Source organism: Triplophysa rosa, linkage group LG8 (genome assembly GCF_024868665.1).
Source record: "Triplophysa rosa linkage group LG8, Trosa_1v2, whole genome shotgun sequence".
NCBI lineage: Eukaryota > Metazoa > Chordata > Actinopteri > Cypriniformes > Nemacheilidae > Triplophysa > Triplophysa rosa.
The window spans coordinates 11265608-11285544 of NC_079897.1; the positions used below are offsets into that span (position 1 = coordinate 11265608).

Sequence of the window (19937 nt, forward strand, 5' to 3'; positions counted from 1 at the left end):
TTTACATTTTTTTTTTAAATTGTGTTTTGCTGGTAAATGTATTCCATTACAAGTATAAAGTAAAAAAAATGGTTTTGCAAAAAATGAATAAAATAGTCTTAAAAGGATTTGGGAAGATAATGCACATGTTCTTGTATGTTTTACACTGTATGGTTTCACTTGGCCAGTATGAATGGGTGAGTACTGTATGTGATTTACATATATCTAGTAAAAACATTCTTACACTGTGCTAGGCTTGTGTTCTTATCATCATAAGCGCCAGTGTTACAAGCACGTCTCAAGATTTTCCTTTTTCTGGAACCATAATGGGTGGTGGATTTGTCAAATCTGTGAAAAGGGTAAAATAACCCTCTTTTTGATCTGTTATATGCTGCGCTTGAGCCAAACAGTTGTCTCCGTTAACAGATGTCGACTTCAAATGATTAATTTCGAGCCTCAGGCCAAGATAAATGCTCTGAATTATAAAATCCCCACAATCAAGCAAAAAAATTCACAAAAAGAATAAAGATTTTACAAAGCCTTTAACATCTATTCACATTTATAAACGAAAATAATCAGAGACAAAAAATATTATGAACATGTAAAACATTACAATAAATGTGTCCAATATATTAATATGTCGATAGTTTCTCCTGTTTTTTTTTTTGTGTGTGTTATAATGTCCTGCATCACACTTATGTGATACAAGAAAATGTCATATATGATCTGATTATGTCAAAAGAGGATAAGATAAAGATAAATGAAGGAAGAGGGAGGGAGGCAAATGAGGAGGTGAGAGAGAGAAAGGGAGGTGGGAGGAGATATGGGAAGGTACTTGTCTTTCAAATTTCTGGATATCCCACAGACATCTCTAGACCCCCCTGTGGTCAGTGGAACTGTGTCTGCTTCTGCCCAGTGTAGGAGAAAGACCATCCACACACTCACAGCTGTCTCTTGCCTCTTTACTGACTTTTTTTTAATTACAGTTTTATTTTACATTGACAATAATGGCTAAAATTATCTCCCAAATTGACAAGGATGATCAATGCATGGAGTGTTAAGAGGATTTTTTGCAGAGAAGTATTTTACACCAGCTTGCAGGTAGGTTTTACTGTTTTTTTTATTTTTACTGCATGATTGGCTGATATTTTAAATGTAAAACTATTTTTTTTACTTTCTGGTTGGGTTTTGCTACCTGGTATTGGAGTAAAAATATATTTTTTACAGTCCAAAAGGTTATTACCTTTGGTAGAATTTGTCTCTCTGTCTTTTCCTTATTTTTTCTGTTTTTTTATATATTTGTAAATATTTTCAATATTTGCATTAGTCTCATAATATTGTTTACTACATTCTTGATACGCAATAGGATTAAAACCGATTAGCTGATAAAGTTTTTAATCAGGTACACTGTAAAATGTTTAAATGTGCACTTTTTGTTCCTGAGTCTAAAAAATAAGTGTAAGTGAACCTAATGTAATTCAGGATGATATTCTTGTAGTATATATTCATAATATTCCAATTTAGACAAAATGTTTAATGAGATATAGTGAATCTTATTTTTTATGTGATAAATACATTTTTGTACGGAGGGATAAACATTGGTCAATTGTTGATCTACCGTGATTTTCTAACTTTACAGATCCACGAACCCCCAATTTTAAAAAGCTACATTTTATCTCTTTATTATAACTTTTTATTCCATTACTTTAATAGACATTTAGACCTTTTATAAACCTTAACTATAAATATACATTCAATTAAATAAAAAAAATTAAAAATGATTGTCCATATTTTATATTTTTAAATCCTTATATCTGCATCTGTCCACAAACAACCTTCAGGTTGCTCACAGACTGGTTGAAAATTGTATACTGGTATTGGATCTAGATATTTTTGTGAAGCGTAGTGTCGAGTGTCCGTTCCATGTTGATCGTGGATTTGGTCACTCCGTTATCAACATGGCTGAATTGCTCCTCCCTCCATCTCCCTCTTCTCTGTCCAACACTCCTCTCTCATCCCCTCATCCTGTCAGAGAGGCTTTTGTAAGTACACCTGTAGGTCCTCTCTCCATCCTCTGCCTTCATTCGGCCCTGCCCGTCGACCCATGCTAAAAGGCAGACTACCAGTCACACACATGTCATCAGCCATCGCCCCCGTCAAACCCTCCAGCACCACTGGTCCCAAGGAGGTGGAGCTGATCTTAGTGAAGGAGCAGAATGGAGTGCAGTTCACCACCTCCAACCTGATCAGCCCCAAGGGTCAAACCCACCCCTCGGGAGAGGAGAGGGAGACCTGGGGTAAAAAGATTGACTTCCTGCTTTCTGTGATTGGGTTCGCTGTGGATCTTGCCAACGTTTGGAGGTTTCCCTATCTGTGTTACAAAAATGGAGGAGGTGAGGGAACATATGTACTGTATGAAAACGTGTTGAACATGTTGATATTGTTGATTTTCAGTTATGTGCAAGTTTTCTATTGTTGGTTATTTTCTCTGAAAAAAATTTAAAGTAAGATCGAAGATGAGATTTTGTATTATTACCAATGTTCTGAATGGAATAAATTGATTAAACCCAGATGTACAAGATGGATTTTTCTGTGAAAGCAGTCATTTACAGTTTAATCGGAGAGCCTGTTCATGTGTGTGCGTCTGTGTGTGTTAAATCAGGAGATATATAGTAAAGCACAATGTTAGGCAGTCCATAAAGCCATAACAAACCAATAGTTTGATATCTCAGCGTAAAAGAATCTGTTTTTTACAGATTTTTTTTACATATGATGTAAAAACTGTACTTATACAGAATTGTATAAGTTTATAAGTGTATACCCCAGCCTCCAGAAAATTTCTGTTTCTTAGAAGTTTTTTTTCGTGAAATACGGTAAAAAACTGTAAAAGTACAGAAAAAGACTCCAAATTTACAAAAATGTATTTTCTGTTTTTTTTTACGGGATTTTGATACAGTATAAGTCTATAATAACCAAATTTTGACACGTATACCTAAATGTATGTTTCTTATAATCTTCAAACCATTCAATCTTGTTTTGTGGTAAATCTTTTGAAGAATTTAAGTAGTTAAACATATAACATTTTTGGTCCTATACTGACATGCATTTCTTAATTCCACAAGAACATTGAATATAGCAATAAAGAATAAGAATGTGTGTCCACAAATTTGACCAGTGTTGTAAATTTGCTTCTGTTGTGGTTTTGTTTGTCAGGCGCCTTTCTGGTCCCATATATCTTCTTCATGGTGATAGCTGGAATGCCGCTGTTCTATATGGAGTTAGCACTGGGTCAGTATAACCGTGAAGGAGCAGCGGGAGTCTGGAAGATCTGTCCTATCTTTAAAGGTAATAAAACTCTTATTTCAATAACGTTATTTCATATATCTTGCATGTATTCGTATTCAGCATGTTTGTTACACGTTGAATGTTTGTTATTTAAAAGATGTATTTACCAGCTCTTGAGGCAAAAGCCGTTTTTGTCCCCTAAACGAGCTCATCCGGACAAACATTCAGTCTGACAATAGACAGGTATTGTTTATCTCTTGCTGAAATCATCTGCAGTGAAATGGAAGACAGTAAAATTGGCTTTTAGTATGAAATTTGTCTGGCAGAGCTCGGCTCGTGGTGGCAAGCACATTTTGTCACTTCACTGGTATCAAATCATAATGGTGGACCGATGCCAACTCTCTGCTGTTTTTTACATACGTTGTTTCTATAGGTTACATATTGGGACCACGATTTTGCCAAATAGTGTGTGTTTCTGAATTAACACACACTGTAAAAAAAAATCCCGTAAAAAAACAGATAAAGTACTGGCAGAAAATTACCAGTACATTTTCCTTTATTTTACGGACATTTCCATTAATGCTAAAATGCAAATGAATGCAGTGCAAAATGTAAAATACAGGTAAAACAACTGTAAAAATGAACACGGAAAATTCCTTCATATTAATACAGTATATTGTGCCCTATTTTTACGGCTTTTTTTTAGAGTGCATTATCACACATAATCCTGGAACAAAAATTCTGTCTAACAAAACCCCAACTCCTAAAATATGTCAGAGGCTCAATAAAATTTCCAACTTAGTCATAAAACCCTAAATCATAAATGTACTCCTAATTCAACGCAAGCACTTCATTCTATGGCCACTTGACCCCAAAGCCTCACTCTAAATACACTCTTAAGTTCTGGTACACTGACAAAGCCATCATCTGTTTCCCTCCATGTGGCAAAGACGCCTGTTTTTCGTGTCCGAAATGGGCTGTCAAGCACGTCGCAGAGGAAGAGAGAAGGAGACGGACATTTTAATCACAAGCTTGGCTCTCCGTAAGCCTGGCACTCAGCGAGAGATTACTGTAATTATCACTGATCAACATGTTTGCTTCCTCAGGATCGATGCCCTGAGAGGGGCTGGGAATCACACATGTGCTGATAATATATGATAGGAGAATCCTGCTGTTTGCTTTGAGACAAAGAACTCTGTTTTAAGAACCACAGGGGTTTGCTGGCACGTGTTGCTGTTAGCCAGGGAGAAAACTTACTTTATCATCTTGAGTTCCTGTGCAGAGACCCTGAAGCACTTCTGTTGACTTGTGATTGTGTTTAGTGATTATAAATGTTAAACGTTCTCAATCATTTTGTTTGGCTGATAGTTGCACTGTAATTTCAGTGACGTGAAATGGAGCTACACAGTCAAAATCACACTTCCTTCTGCTTGTGGATGGCTGTCTACAGTCATCTCTTGCAAACAAAAGTGGTTTTCTCAACTATATACACACATAATAGTCCAAGATTTAATTGGGGTCTTTTTAAATTTCAATAATGATAAAAATGTCACCGTAAAGAAAAGTGTGGAGAACAAATCTCTGAATATGCTATCATTCAGTTAAAAAAAATAAGTTGCCAATGAACCTATGTTGTAGAAACCATGTTCTGGGTTCATTAACCCAGCGGTTAACCCAAAATTTCCTTGCAGTTCTTTTCATAAAGATCATGGTTGAGTATGTTTCACTTTTTTAAATGAGGACATTTTCCAAATTTAGTTATCTAATGCAATATGATAGGCTTGTATTAAGATCAGACAAACATTTTTTTGAAACGAGTTTTTATTGAACACTTTCCTCTGCAGCTCTGAAATGTTTTTTCCTATTCCCAATTTTCAGAATAGTGTGATGGGTTTGCTTATGTGACATGATATAACAAAAGCTCCAATGGCATTTGGTGTCCATCAGACTCAAGCCTGAGTGAATTATTCCTTTAAGGATCTTATTAACTTTATTTACAACATTAAACTTGTTCGACTTGCTGGTTTGAAACTATTTTCTCAGGCGTGGGCTTCACCGTCATCCTGATCTCGTTGTATGTGGGATTCTACTACAACGTTATCATCGCCTGGGCTCTGTTTTACCTGTTCTCCTCTTTCTCCGGTGAACTGCCCTGGATCCACTGTAACAACACCTGGAACAGTCCCAACTGCTCGGACCTCAATGACACCCTGCTCAACGACACGCACAAGGCGACGCCTGCACTGGAGTACTTCGAGTATGTCCAAATGGTCGATAATTCTGTCATCATTTTATTCACACTTGTCGTTTATAACCTGTATGATATTTTGAAAAATATCTCGGTCGTTTTGTGTCCATGCAATGAAAGTTTCAACAGCATGAGTCTGGTTGGAGCCAAACTTTGCTGGAAAGTTATGCTCCAGGAACGGAGTTGAATAACCATATGATGATGTATATTGGGTTACATGAGTTGAATAACAATGTTATATGATATAACATGTAATTCTTCCACTCTTAGGCGAGGGGTCCTGCATCTTCATGAAAGCACTGGTATAGATGACCTGGGTCTTCCCCGCTGGCAGCTCACTGCATGCCTGGCTGTGGTCATCGTGGTCCTTTACTTCAGTCTGTGGAAGGGAGTGAAGACATCAGGAAAGGTTTGACCTCTCTTAGAAATAACTCAATGTATGACAGAAGGCTATTATTAGTGATGGATTGTCAGTAGAGGATTATCACTTGAGAACGTTAAACTTCAGCATGGAGCTCATCTCTAACTGTTTGTGCAAAAGACATGTGATAACTTAAATTATGTGGCTAGTTCTGTGCTAAGTGACCAGACAAAAGATTTTCACCTGGTGGATGATAAACAGAGATAGATACAATTCTTTACACTTGCAGTCATATATAAATCTACTAAGAACAACCAACATTGAACACCAAGGTAACCGCATTTCAGCAGGCCACAAAATATTAGCCAATGATAGACATGCTCGGTTAAGTAAAACAAATGAGATTTAACAACATACAGTAACATTTAAAGTAGAGATGCACCGATACCGATTATTTCGAGTGCTATCTGCCGATACCGTTTCTGAAGATTAAATTAATATTTCTTGACTTTCTGAATGTTATTCATTCATATAGTGACGATTTACGCTGAACATCAATCTGGTAGTTTCCTGGCATTTTCTATATACAGAGCCAATAGCAACCGATACCTATACCGATTATTGGCCGATATACCGGTGCATCGCTAATTTAAAGTATAAAGCTTCAGTCAGTTGTGTTTTGTTCATGCCTCATACATGCATGTGTGTGTGTGTGTGCGCAGGTTGTGTGGATCACAGCCACGATGCCCTATGTTGTTTTAACCGTTCTGCTCTTGCGTGGTGTGACTCTGCCTGGAGCCATCGATGGCATTAAAGCTTACCTGAGTGTGGACTTCCTCCGCCTGTATGATGCTCAGGTACACACAAACATTTATCTGGTGTCCCCGTACATGTTGCTTCTTTAAAATTACTTTAACACTAAGCCAAATTGCTAAAATAAAAGAATTAAAAGTGAGATATTGTAGTTCTTCTTGTTCCGGATATGAACGGTTATTTAAAATTCATGACATTTGGAGATGATTAACCCCCAGACACATATACTGCTACACCAAATCTTCTCATTTTCTAAACACCCACATGCGCACCTGTTTACATCTGTATACACAGACACCTGGATGTCTCAGTTAAGCACACGTGGAAATTCAGTAAGCTTTTTTGAACTGAAGAAAGGCAAACAGAAGTCTCAGCATTTGGTCATCAGGTTTCATTCGCATGTTGCTCTGCTCTTGGAGAACCAGAGAGAAAAGCTACCTTGTGTATATTTACCTATCAATCTCTTAAATAGCTTTTAAGAATCGCTCATCACAAATGCCAGGTTAAGTTACTAAGCCTTAAATAAGTTTTTCTAGGATCTACGATCCATTCCCAGAGGGCCACTTGGCAAGGAGACCTCAAAGCAGCAATTTCAGAATTAGATTAGACACATGTGTGCAGCAGCAATTTGCAAAATTACCCTGTATTCACAAGTGTCTTTCATCTTTCTGTTCAATGAGTTTCCTGCAATTATCTATAATGATAGCTGTTGTGCGGCCCCTTTTGTGCGGCTGGCCGGGGCCGTTTTTGTCGCAGGTCTGGATCGAGGCAGCCACACAGATCTGTTTTTCTCTGGGTGTGGGGTTTGGTGTGCTAATCGCTTTCTCCAGCTACAACAAATTCAGCAACAACTGTTATAGGTGAGCAAACCCAAACCATGAGACTGGAGTCATATTGAACTGATAACACAAACATACATGCCAGGATTTCGAGGGGGCGCACACACAAAAGCGAACATTTGGTCATACCCGGTATTGCTAAATTAAAATTCCTTTGATGCTTTGCACAAAAGCTTTTTGCATTTTTATATAAACTGTCCCATCAGTTCAATATCAGATATAAATTAAGGAAATTGAGGGAGCCAATGAGAGTTCTTGCTCAAATGTGTTCTTTTTTTATAGAGATGCGATCATAACCAGCTCCATTAACTCTCTGACCAGCTTCTTTTCTGGATTTGTCATATTCTCCTTCTTGGGTTATATGTCACAAAAACACAATGTTGCCCTTGATAAAGTCGCCACTGATGGTGAGTGAGTGTTTCTCTTGTGTATCTGTTCCTCTGATTGCTGAATCCTATAGCAGGCTATCATCATATATCTTGGCAAAGAAATATCTTAAAATGAAAACTTTAAATGCAGCTTTTTTGACAAACTCTTAATGGCAACTATGCACATTTTGTAATGCACAGTTGCTGTTAAAGTTACTGACAATTAAATATAACAAATAATGTTAAATATTACATCTTTGCAATTTAAATAATAATGCAAAAGATGTTTCTCTTACTTTTGATTTTGAGATTATGTTCCATGGTCTAGAACAAACAAATCAAATTCACAACAATATCATATTGATTTAATTTAAATATGGTGTTCATTGTGCAGTCATAATCACATAAACTGTCTGGAGACAGAGAATTATGTCTTGTCTTTTTGAGAGGAAAATCAACATGTGTGAGTTGAAGAATGTCAATAGAACTAAAACATACAGATTTGTCTGATTGTCAGTAACATTCATGCTTTATTTCTGTTAGATTGTTGTTTACATTGACTGCTTTAAAATATACATGTCATTTGCATAAACAACTGAATTAAGTGGAATTGAATAACAAGCACTTCATCAAAAATATAAATAAATAATAATATGCTGCCTATATTATGCAGCAACACTAGTTCGGTCCAATAGCATTAATTTAGGACAGGACTATTAATTTGGTCAACCAATGGAAGAAATCTGAAAACCTGCTTATAGAGTTGTGCACCTTTTCATGACACTAGTGGTCTTATGTAGTCTTATTTTAGACTGTTTTATTCAGCTTGTTTAGGTAAATTGCTGTATACAATAGTATAGTCTTGCTCTGTTATGCCCTAAACAAATTATAACCTGCTTCTCCCCAGGTCCTGGTCTGGTGTTCATAATTTACCCAGAAGCCATTGCTACACTCCCAGGCTCCTCAGTGTGGGCTGTTATCTTTTTCATCATGTTGCTCACGTTAGGAATCGACAGTGCTGTGAGTCCCTTTGGCAACATTGATAAACCAAACCAACTAGCTAATAAAGCCCTGTGATCTATTTACATCCTATAAAATGGCTTGATCTAGTGTACAGAGAACAGAGTGGTTATCTGTTATCCTCAACACTGCCCAGTTTGGATGTATCACAGGACAGATATGTTAGCTCTTGGATAACTTGTATAACGAGCTGATGTGTTGAAATAGTTGTATTTGATTAGAAAAAAGTCCAAAATGTATACTGATGAGGAGGGTCCTCTAGTGACTGGGTTTGAGAACCACTGCTTCAGAATGTATTCTCATTCACTGTAAAGCTTTCACATGCAGTTTTGAAATGTTTTAAATCACACTTGATGAATAGATTGCTTTTGGCTGCTTTGGAAAAAAGTTTCCAAACACCTCTGCCATTTCTTGTGGTGTCCAACAGGGTTTTGTTTTAGGACCTCTGCTCTTTTAATTTCATATGTTACCTTTAGATGATATAAACAGAATCCATGGAATTAACTTTCTATTCTATGCATATGATACACAACTCTATTCCTATTTAGCTTACCTCAATTTAACAATTCTTTTGCTTGTTAAATATTCATTTAAAATATTAATAAGTGTTAGGAAGGATTGAATTTTTCCCAGATGATAAGTCCTAGTAAAGTAACGAGAATGAAACACTGTTTTTCAGATGGGAGGGATGGAATCTGTCATTACGGGACTCATAGATGAATTCAAGTTCCTGCACAAACATCGGGAGCTCTTCACACTCTTCGTTGTTGTTTCCACATTCCTTATCTCACTCATCTGTGTGACAAACGTGAGAAAACCCCTCCGTTCAGCTTACCAAATTATCTTTTCTTTTGCTACACCTCTCAATGACTAAAGAGTCTGTGATAACAACATATCAAAGCTGTGACACATTTCTGTTCATCTTGATTTCTTTCTCTGTCTGTCTGTTGCTCTCACCCCCCTCCCCCTCCAGGGGGGCATCTACGTGTTTACCTTGTTGGACCACTTTGCTGCAGGAACATCGATTCTCTTTGGAGTGTTGATTGAGGCCATTGGTATCGCCTGGTTCTATGGTGAGGGTGGTTCCTATTATTACATGTCCAGAGAAGCTGATGTGACATTAGAGTGGTGATGGGCTATCAGACAGAATGCCGGCAGTTGTGCTCATGGCTGACCGTGTTTTATTAGAGTTCTGATATACGGTCGAATTCTTGAGCTTGTGGATCCATATTCTGTAGAGCATTGAATAGTTCACTCTTAAATTGTTTTTGCCATTTTACACTGTCTGCAATACTGAGTGAATAAATTCACAATTCACATCAGTGACGTAAGAAACATTTTTCTTTTCAAGAATGTATTTTTTTCACGTTGGGATAGGAAAAAATGTAACATACAAAATTCAGACATATTATCTTTAAGATATTTGTCTACACTATAAAAAAACGTAAAATTTAAATTTCTAAATTTTTTAATTAGCAAAATTGCTAATTTCCACTAATTTTATAAAAAACAAAAAAGTGTAACCAGGCACTACAAAATGTTGAGTTCAGGCCTCAAATTTGATAATAGAATTTGCGTTTCATGATCTAAAAAAAAACATGACAGCCCAAAAATTACCTCTAAAAATCTTTTTTTGAACATCCTCAAGTCTTTTAATAATTTCCACATTGAGTTTGTCCTCAAAAATCAATTTCTCTGCCTTTTTCAAACCAGCCACTGGTCACAGGAATGTGAACTTTTCAAACATACCTGAGGCAATGAACGATTATTGAGTTCAGTTGAAGACCTGAACTTCAGAGTGACTCCAGCTAACTGAGAGTTCATCACTGGGAGAGCAACGATCACAGCCCTGCTTCCTTAGAGAACTGGGTCGCAGGCTTCAGGCTCTCAGCCAGGGAAAGACAGTCTAGCTTGAGGCTGCAGTGGCCTTTAGGAAAGCTCCTTTAATTGACAACACCTGCGCCTTTGGCCCTCATCTTGTGACACAGCTCTGCTCTTTCTGTTGAGCAATCAGTCTGCATTTATACAGCAACTCTTGATCAAAGCCCTGCAGGCAGGAAGACTCAGAGAGAAAGATATTTGCTCCACACTGAAGCCACCGATGATGTTTGCTTCCAATACACTGTCATCAATTAAAGGGATGTTTTTGTCAGTAAAGCATGGCTGAATTTGAGGCGTGTCCTTCCTCTGAACAATGTCTTATGAGCAAATCTAAGAAACGGGATTTGATATCACAATCTAGGATTTCTGTTTGTAACAAGCAATAATCATTTACCATCTACTTCACTTCACAAATGACACAGCTTTGAAGTTTGTAATCTTTGGGTCAAGGCAGAGGTTAAGATCCTCTATTGCTCAAACACATTTGTGCTAAACAAGATCAACAGACAAAATGTTTGCAAAACATATTGCAAAATTCAAGAAATCTTAAAAAATATGTGTTGAAGTTTACCATCCTGTGTGTGTGTAGGTGTGGATCGCTTTAGTGATGATATCGAGGAGATGATTGGACAGAGACCCGGTCTGTACTGGAGACTGTGCTGGAAGTTTGTTAGCCCTTGTTTTCTCTTGGTACAATTGCCATTACACTTCCTCTGTCACCAACACAATGAATAACTACTATTCCACTTATAGTCCCTCATTGATCTCATTAAATAGTGCTACTTGTTTCTCTTTCTTTTTTCAGTTCATGGTTGTTGTCAGTTTTGCAACTTTCAACCCTCCAAAATACGGCTCTTATTATTTCCCCACGTGGGCTAACATGATTGGCTGGTGTCTGTCCATATCGTCCATGATCATGGTGCCTCTCTATGCCATCTACAAGTTCTGCACTTTGCCTGGAAGCTGTTGTGACGTAAGTATCCCTCAGTCGTTTTCAACCTAATATAAGACTGAACTGATGAATTACAAAGGTAATTTATTTACAGTGTCTGGGAAGAAACATTTATCACGAAATTATAATGCATACGTAATTTGTTTTTTGTGATGTACCTACATTAATTAAACTTGCATTTGCATATAATTCTTTCGAAACAAAGCACTTCTGTGTAAATTACTGTTCGACGGTTTGGGTCACTTAGGCATTATTTGTTTATATTTCTTTTACATTTTAGAAAAACAGAAAACTAATCAATATGATTGAATAACACAAATATAAGTTTGAGTTGTGACTAAAGACAACTCAGAATAAATCAAATTATGTTATATTTTAGGCATTTTTAACAGTAATGACATCTCAAACATATAAGTATACGCCTCTATATTAAAATGTGATTATGATCATTAAAAACATTTCAGTCAAGTGACCCTAAACTTTTGACCCAATTGTATAGTATAGCATATATTAAAGTAAAGCTGTATATTATCTTTGTAGAAAGTGGCATATGCCATAACTCCAGAGACTGAACATCACTTGGTTGAGCGTGGAGAGGTCCGGCAGTTCACGGTAAGACGTTACCTCACATAATCATGGATGGCAAAAAGCAGACAGTTGTTTCATGTGCACAGTCAGAATAGGCAGATTACATAAATTTTATGGGTGAACTTTTAATTATGCTAAACATGACATTTAACTGCAGCGTTATCACAAATAAATGCGATTTCAGGACAGTGCGATCCTCAGATAGGGCAGGATTGTTCTAGCCTGACCGATTTCTCCCGATAAGGGCAAAACTTCACATGACCCTTCAGTGATATATTTGTGCAGTCTGTAAACATACTCAGCATGTTTGAAATGCACCAGCATAATTCTACAACAGCATTTACTGTAAATGCAAGCAACTGATTTCTGTCTGTTTACAGCTTCAACATTGGCTGGTGGTTTGAGCGGCCCTCTTTATTGAGACGGCAGGAGACAAACTCTATTCCATAGGGGCGATGTGTGTCTGCGCCAAAAAAAACGTATTACTAGTTGTTTCTTTCTCGCATAATCGGACGTGTGGCTGTATCGTGACTTTGATCACAACGTGGTTGACATTTGTCGGTATCAGTTTTCCTCTCAATATACGATGACTGTTATGATGGCCAATGTTGTCCACACTGACTGTTTATTTGCTGTTGATTTCAACTTTTTCGTGATCAGAGTACAACTGAGCCTTATTAATAAATGTGATTGAAGTGTCAAAACTGTACAAAGTCATTCTTTAGAAATACTTTCAAGTTTAGAGATGTGTAAATAGTGCTGTTGCAAAAATAAATCTATTCTATTTGTGTCTGACAAGTGCAAATAATTTACAGTTGAACAGTTTAGTCAAATCAGTGTCAGTTAATCATGTCATATACTGTATATCTGTCATATACAGTGTGCAAACTAAAAGACTCAAAAATAACTCCTGTGATTTCAGACATGTTGCCATTATGTAATGAGGTTATTTCAATTTGCTTTGGGGCAATTGCTCAATGTTTGAAGAACAAACATTGAGACCAGTGTGTTACTTTTGTGAGGTATATATTTTTGCAGACTCGTGGATGAGATTTCTATCACTGAATGTTGTCATCCACAACTGATTCACTTGATTTATCAGCTTTAATTTTATGAAAGTTTATTAAGAATATTCTAATGGTACTTTATTGGAGTCTCTGCATTTATTGGAGTGCCTGCTGGAATTTGTCAACTGCTGAAATATGTCAATAAAAATGTAAATGTTTCTAGTTTTATTTATTTTGAAATATTTTGATCTTTTCCTGAAAGTCATATGAAAACATAATTCGTTTTACTAGTTCATGTTAATTTCAGCATGTACTGATACATCAGTTAAAATTTAATGTTGTAACTGTTAACATAAGTTAATACACCACAAACTAACATGAATAATTGTATTGACAATAGCTAACATTAATGCTGATTAATCCATTAAAAAATCCTAAAAAAAACTATATATGTTTACTAATGTATTTAATAATGATAACAAATACAACATTGTTGTAAAGTGTTACCATATACAGTATAAGGTCCAAGCAGATAACACAAAGATTACAGATTATATAGTCTTAGTAATGAATCAATCAGGAACTAACATGACAACATTATTAATTCAGTCAGTCAGGAATATCCGTCCATCCATTCTCCAAAGATGATTGTCCTCACAGGAGGGCTGGAGCATACATTATCTCAGCATCTCAGACTACAGCAGGGCCCTTCATTTATCTAAATGTTCCTGTCTGTTTATAAATATAATCCATATACAGTGTCAATTTAGTTCATATGCTATATAATAAGGATGTTGCAATGTATAGGCCTATATTGTTTAAGATTACATAGTGTACTCAGAATAACAGAATAAGAGATTGTTTAAACCTTGATTTAACAGAGTCAAACATTGTGGATAAAAAACTGGGTCAATACTTATCCATTCAACCAGTGGGCTACTAACAACTCCTGAACCCAACTTGTTCTGAATCCCGTTTAAAGCCTAGATAATATACAGACCTATTAATGAATAAAATATGCATTTATTACAAAACATTCCAGGTGTTGCTTTTCTGACATTCCACAGTAAGAAAAATCACGCACGTTAATATTTCTTTGCATGTTAAAATAATATTTTCAATTAATTTTTACAGAAACTACAGTATAAAGATCTCTTGTTATCAAGCCAGCGCATTTTCTGAGACATTTTGGCAGTCAATAAACCATCAGACTGAAAGGTCAAATTATTACATAACAAATCGTCTAGCACTTAATAAAAGGTAAAACCAGAGGCCTCTGTGACCTTATAGGTAAATAATTGTTTTGGCCTTTTTCAAGATGACTGGTGTGTTCCTGAATCCTGCCTGTTCATTATGTGCAGCAGTCTCAATCTGAGAAGCCTTTCTTGGCTGATGACGACCGGCTTCAGACAGACACCTGAGCACAGATGGAAAGTCTGATTGCTTAGGATGTGTTGAACAGGCAACACTTCATATTAGGTAAATAAATTAGCTGATTTAGACATGAAAATGACAAACTAACGGTCATTGATTGCAGATGATCAGCAGCTGCTGACACTTATGGGACAAATTGGCACAAATGTGACCATCTGCAGCACATAAACAATTCAAACACAATTCAATCCCCCCCCATAATGCACTATACTTTAACACGTCAAAACTTTTAACAAATCAGTATGCTTGAGTGTGATTTTAAGAACTACTTCTATAAAATGGATATAAAGACTAAATGTGTTCAGGTGAAGCTCAGTCACAAATGAATTATTACTTGATGTTTAACACAACTGCATGAAACTTTACAGTATAGTTATAAGGAGCCAAAGTTAGTCACTGCTCAATGAGGAGTTGGGAGTAAATTGATGTCAAACTGAAGGTCTTTGAAATTGAATTGAGGAATTTAAATTTGATGTCATTTTCAGACGGTGACTGAAATATCACAAAACATCCATTGCTAAAATGTATCATTTACTAATGTTTGTGGTGTTGTTTTTACTACAACTGTCTTCTGTGAAACACAAATGTTAAGCACAATCTCCATTGAAGTCCTGAAACCAGATTTGTGTTATTAAAAGTCGTTATTTAACATCCTTTATGCCTCAACGAGAAATTAAATGAAAATGTATGTGTTGTGTTATCAAATTCGTTCAGGTTATACTGCTAGAATTATTTGTGTTAACCTAAAATAAACTAATTGAATCTGTACATTGGGTCATTACATTAGCTACACAAACACTGGATGTTAAACATCTACTGTAGGTTGGGCATCGCAGTGGTAAGCAGGTTACCGAAGGGGTCACCTGCAGGCTAAACAGGAGTTTTGAGGTATTGAGATGAGCCTCCCTGTGTGTGCTGAATGTCCTCTTGGATAGTGTTGTCTCAGCGCTCGTGTTGTCAAACAGCTCCAATTACGAAGCACTTTGGGCAACACAAGGACACGGTGTAAACGCAGCTATTACTATAACCAATAAACAACAGCAATTACCCGTAATTTCATGTCATGCTGCAGTGGTTGAATCTAAAAGCATATTTGCAAAGGACAAAAACAAGAGCACCACCCAGCACCTACCCTCTAATACACAAACAGATTTATATTAGGATCATTACTAGGCTATTTGCCTATTAGTGGGAATATATGAAGAGTTTGGTTCCAAAATGAGACACTAATTATTCATTTAGCTTTGTTTGCTTTGCCACAACAAATGTATCTTAGCACATTGTTTCAATGGCCAAAGAAAACCTAACGACAAGTGAAATGTAACGGTCAAGAGCCCAACTAAAGCAAACACTGATCACAATAATGGTGGTTTAATACATTTCAACATTAATTGCAGGTGCAAAAGTGATATTGATTCAATGGAATTATAGAGATCACCAGAACATCAAAATCAGAAGTTCAGAAGACGTCATAAAAAGACGTTGTAAAAACTTTCATTCTGGCTCCTCAGGGGACGTCTCTTCTACGTCATCAATGATGTAGAAAAGACGTCATTTGGACATGCCTTTGTTTGGTGGGAAAAAACATGATTTTTGAAACATTTTAAAAACGGAGTTATCTCGTTTTGGAACCAAACTCTTCATATGCAAATCACTTTTTTTATATGATGGTAAATTTAAGAGCATTTAAGAAATGCACGTATTTGATCAAATTATATATACACTTTGATTTATGAATGACTGCATAGATGTATTTAAAAAAGCTTAACTTCATCAAGCCAGTTGGACTGCAGTTGGACTCCCCATAACACAACAGGATGAGTTTATTTTATTCTCTATTTGACATACTGCACCATCTTGTGGCCAGTGAACGTATATGCAGGTAAGCGTAACGGGTAAAGCATAAACACGTAAATAACACAAATACAGTCTGTGTTAATAAAAACAGCAAATAAAAGACACACAATTTGTCACTGTCAAGTAACCCATGTGAATCACGCGGATGTATGGGATGTATACAGTAGCACATTCAGTACAGAACAGAAGCTACTAAAGAACAGTACAACGTACGGCGTAGGTCCTACGCCGAACCATAAATTGGGCTTAAGGGTTTCACAGTGTGGTGTGTCTGGAGACCTCTGCTGGTTTTGATGTTTTCCCCAAAGATCTGTAAGTCAGAACACTGTAAACTCTGCCGAGAAGAGCTCGTTTTATAGCAGACAGCAGGTTAATGGGTTATGGTTAGATAAATATTACAATTGTATTAATTAAATAATTTAAAGTGTACTTATAATAAATGTTTTGGTGCATTTATCTTTTTCCCTCTGAAAGTTAATAAGGAACGCAGTTTTTCTTGGGTAATAATTTGTTTCTTTGTTTGTTTTGTGCCCTGATGCTTTTATCCCTCTTAATTCTTGAAACTTGTTTGCAGAAAATTAAACCAAAAATAAACTATATTTTTTAAATGTTCCACACCTGCATTAAAAAAGCTTTTCTCGATCCATACAGTGAAAGTGAATTGGGACAAGGGAACTGACAGCACATTAAAGCATCTTATACTGTAAATGGTCCATATACAAATCATTTCAATCTGAAGCAATTTGTGTAAACAATATGAGTATATAGATTTAGCCTATACGTCCGCATTTACTAAAATTACAGTTATTGTCTCTATTCACTTTTATGGTACTGAGAGTCATTTCAGTTTTGTTTAACATCTGGTGTGTAATCAAGTCGCACGTGTCATATCATTGTACTTTGTGACATGTCTTTAAACAGGACAGACCTTTAAAGGGGCAGGTGCTCAAAGTATAAAAGGGGCACATGGAACAAGGCTTTAAATATGGCTGTGCTCAAAACATCAATACAGCAATACTGTATATTGCGATGCATTCCTTGCTGATACGTGTATCAATACACTGTAAAAAATGATTATGTGTCATAGTAGATTTCATGAAATTAATTGAGTAAACTTGACTTAATACAATTGTGTTCTTGTTTTTTTAACCAAGATTTAAGTTAAAATTATAGAAATATCTTGGAATTCTAAATGCACAAATAATTGAGTGAATTCAACTTAATTTTATCATGTTCAACCCACTTAAAATTGGATAAAGGATCTTTATTTAATTATTTTGTGGTGGAACTACATGAATTATTTAAATTAATTTCCCTAACTGAGCAGTGAATTTAGAGTTCCCAGCATGCTCTGCATGCGACAGCATTAGGAGAGTCATTTTTGTGAAAAAGTGCTATTTTATGTGCTTTAGAATAAAATGAAAGACTTGATAGTGTTTATTGTTCAGTTGTCTTTGAGATTTAGAAGATATTCTGTTATTTCTGAGTTTCGTGGTTACCATCTTTCAGAAGAGTGGTGCTTGTGCTTAGGTTGTGGGATAGCTCAAGCTGTTTGTTTTTTCACACAGTGAACAGTAATGCTGCTAATGTCAGTATGAGTCAACTCTCAGCTTACTTGTACATCATATATGTTACAAACAATAATAAATGTTAAACTGAAGTTAAAAAAGATCAAGAAGTTATCTCCAATGCTCAAAATAGTATTTCTTCTTGATTTTTTAAAGTTTATCATGTGACGTGCTTAAATATTTTAGGTAATTTTACTTGATTTATTCGTGGAATATTGCATTAAAAATATGCTTTAAAGTACTTAAAAATATTTTGTGTAATACTGTTACCTTAATTTTTTTAAGTAAATAGCTGTGTCGTTTTTTACAGTGTACGGATGCTTGATAAAGCAGCAAATGCCATGATGCTGTTTTGAAAAAGAAACAGAACAGAAAAGACCATTCTAATGTTCAAAAGTTTTCAAATATTTTAGTTGCACCTATTAACAAGTCTGGGATTAGAAACTTAAGTGAATAAAGTTGTCCAAAAACCTTAAAGGGATAGCTCACCCAAAAATGAAAATTCTGTCATCATTTACTCACCCTCAGATTATTCCAAACCGGTGTAAATGTTTTTGTTCTGTTGAACACAACAAAAGATATTTGGAAGAATGTCAGTAACCAAACAGATCTCATCCCCCATTTACCGCCATGGTAGGGAAAATAAATAATATGGGAATCAATGGGGGATGAGATCTGTCTAGTTACTGACATTCTTCCAAATACCTTATAGCTGATGTTGAGGAGGCTGCTGGGGATGTTGCGGTGTTTGCTGTTGTAGAAAAAATGTTTTGTCATATTAAAAATATAATTCTGAAAAAAAGTTTTGTCATATTAAAAATATAATTCTGTTCTAACCCTCTTCTGCATTTTTTTAATGCTAATGATAATAAAAACAGTTTTTGATGAGTATAATTCGAAGGATGAGAAAATCTGAATAAGGCCATGTTCAGACTTGACTTACATTATACATTACATTATAATCCTATGTAATAAACCGTGTTTTCAAAAAAAAGTCCTGAGCGCTTTTTTAAACGCCAGCGCCGGCGTCTTTTTCTGCAGCTCAGAGCGTCTTTTGAGGTTGAAGAAAAGTTCAACTTTTCTGAAACGTCAAGCTCCCTTTTCACAGCAAACCAATGATAGAGACCTGTCGTTTCCATAACTACATGCGAGGAACGTGATTGGTCGAGAAGGCTCAAGCTCGAAAAAATAAAAAGGCGGCCGAAACGCCCGTTGGAAGATAGTTTTGTATAAATGTAAGTTTAATTTTCACTTAGTGTAACATTTGCACTTCTCACACTGTCGTTTTAATTATTTTAAAATGATAGGTTCTAGAAACAACCTTTAATTGTTCTTTTGTAGCAGAGATATGTTGCTTGTATGAAGAAACTCAAACCCAAATATTTTTTCAATGATGGAGCTTAAACCAAAATGCATTGTGCCCCACACTCCCCTTCATGGGATAGGACATTATTTAATTTGTCACAGAAAAATCAGGTTTTTCCCACACATGTGCAGAGAGAAGTCTTAATTAACCACATTTCCAACTCGATTTTCCCCTGACACTAATCTTGTGAATGGTCAAAGCATTTAACACAGTTGTTATGCAACACACCAAACAAACATGTTTTTTTGTTCCAAGATATATCTAGATTAAGAGCAACAGAGGACTTGTACATTAATTCCTTAGTGTCCAATTAGACCGAGTGTGCTTTTATGACTCTTATACTGGTACTAATAGTATATGATTCCATACAT

At 36.0% G+C, this 19937-nt stretch overlaps 2 protein-coding genes across 4 annotated transcripts in view; both read left to right on the forward strand.

Moving 5' to 3' along the window:
* The first annotated feature begins 782 nt into the window (after window positions 1-782).
* On the forward strand, window positions 783-13537 carry slc6a3 (solute carrier family 6 member 3). The gene is made up of 15 exons (XM_057341124.1): window positions 783-1080; window positions 2012-2372; window positions 3193-3324; window positions 5308-5521; window positions 5783-5921; window positions 6596-6730; window positions 7443-7546; window positions 7808-7932; window positions 8801-8913; window positions 9593-9721; window positions 9887-9986; window positions 11384-11484; window positions 11600-11767; window positions 12287-12358; window positions 12715-13537. Exons 1-15 carry the CDS (start codon window positions 1018-1020, stop codon window positions 12736-12738), a joined length of 1980 nt encoding a protein of 659 aa, XP_057197107.1. The 5' UTR covers window positions 783-1017; the 3' UTR covers window positions 12739-13537.
* LOC130558607 (NACHT, LRR and PYD domains-containing protein 14-like) overlaps window positions 4728-19937 on the forward strand; it is a 203743-nt gene continuing 188533 nt past the window's right edge. For all 3 annotated transcript variants that reach the window (XM_057341115.1, XM_057341116.1, XM_057341117.1), the window contains exon 1: window positions 4728-4737. The gene's annotated coding sequence lies outside the window, so the exon portion shown is untranslated. The remainder of the gene's footprint in view (window positions 4738-19937) is intronic.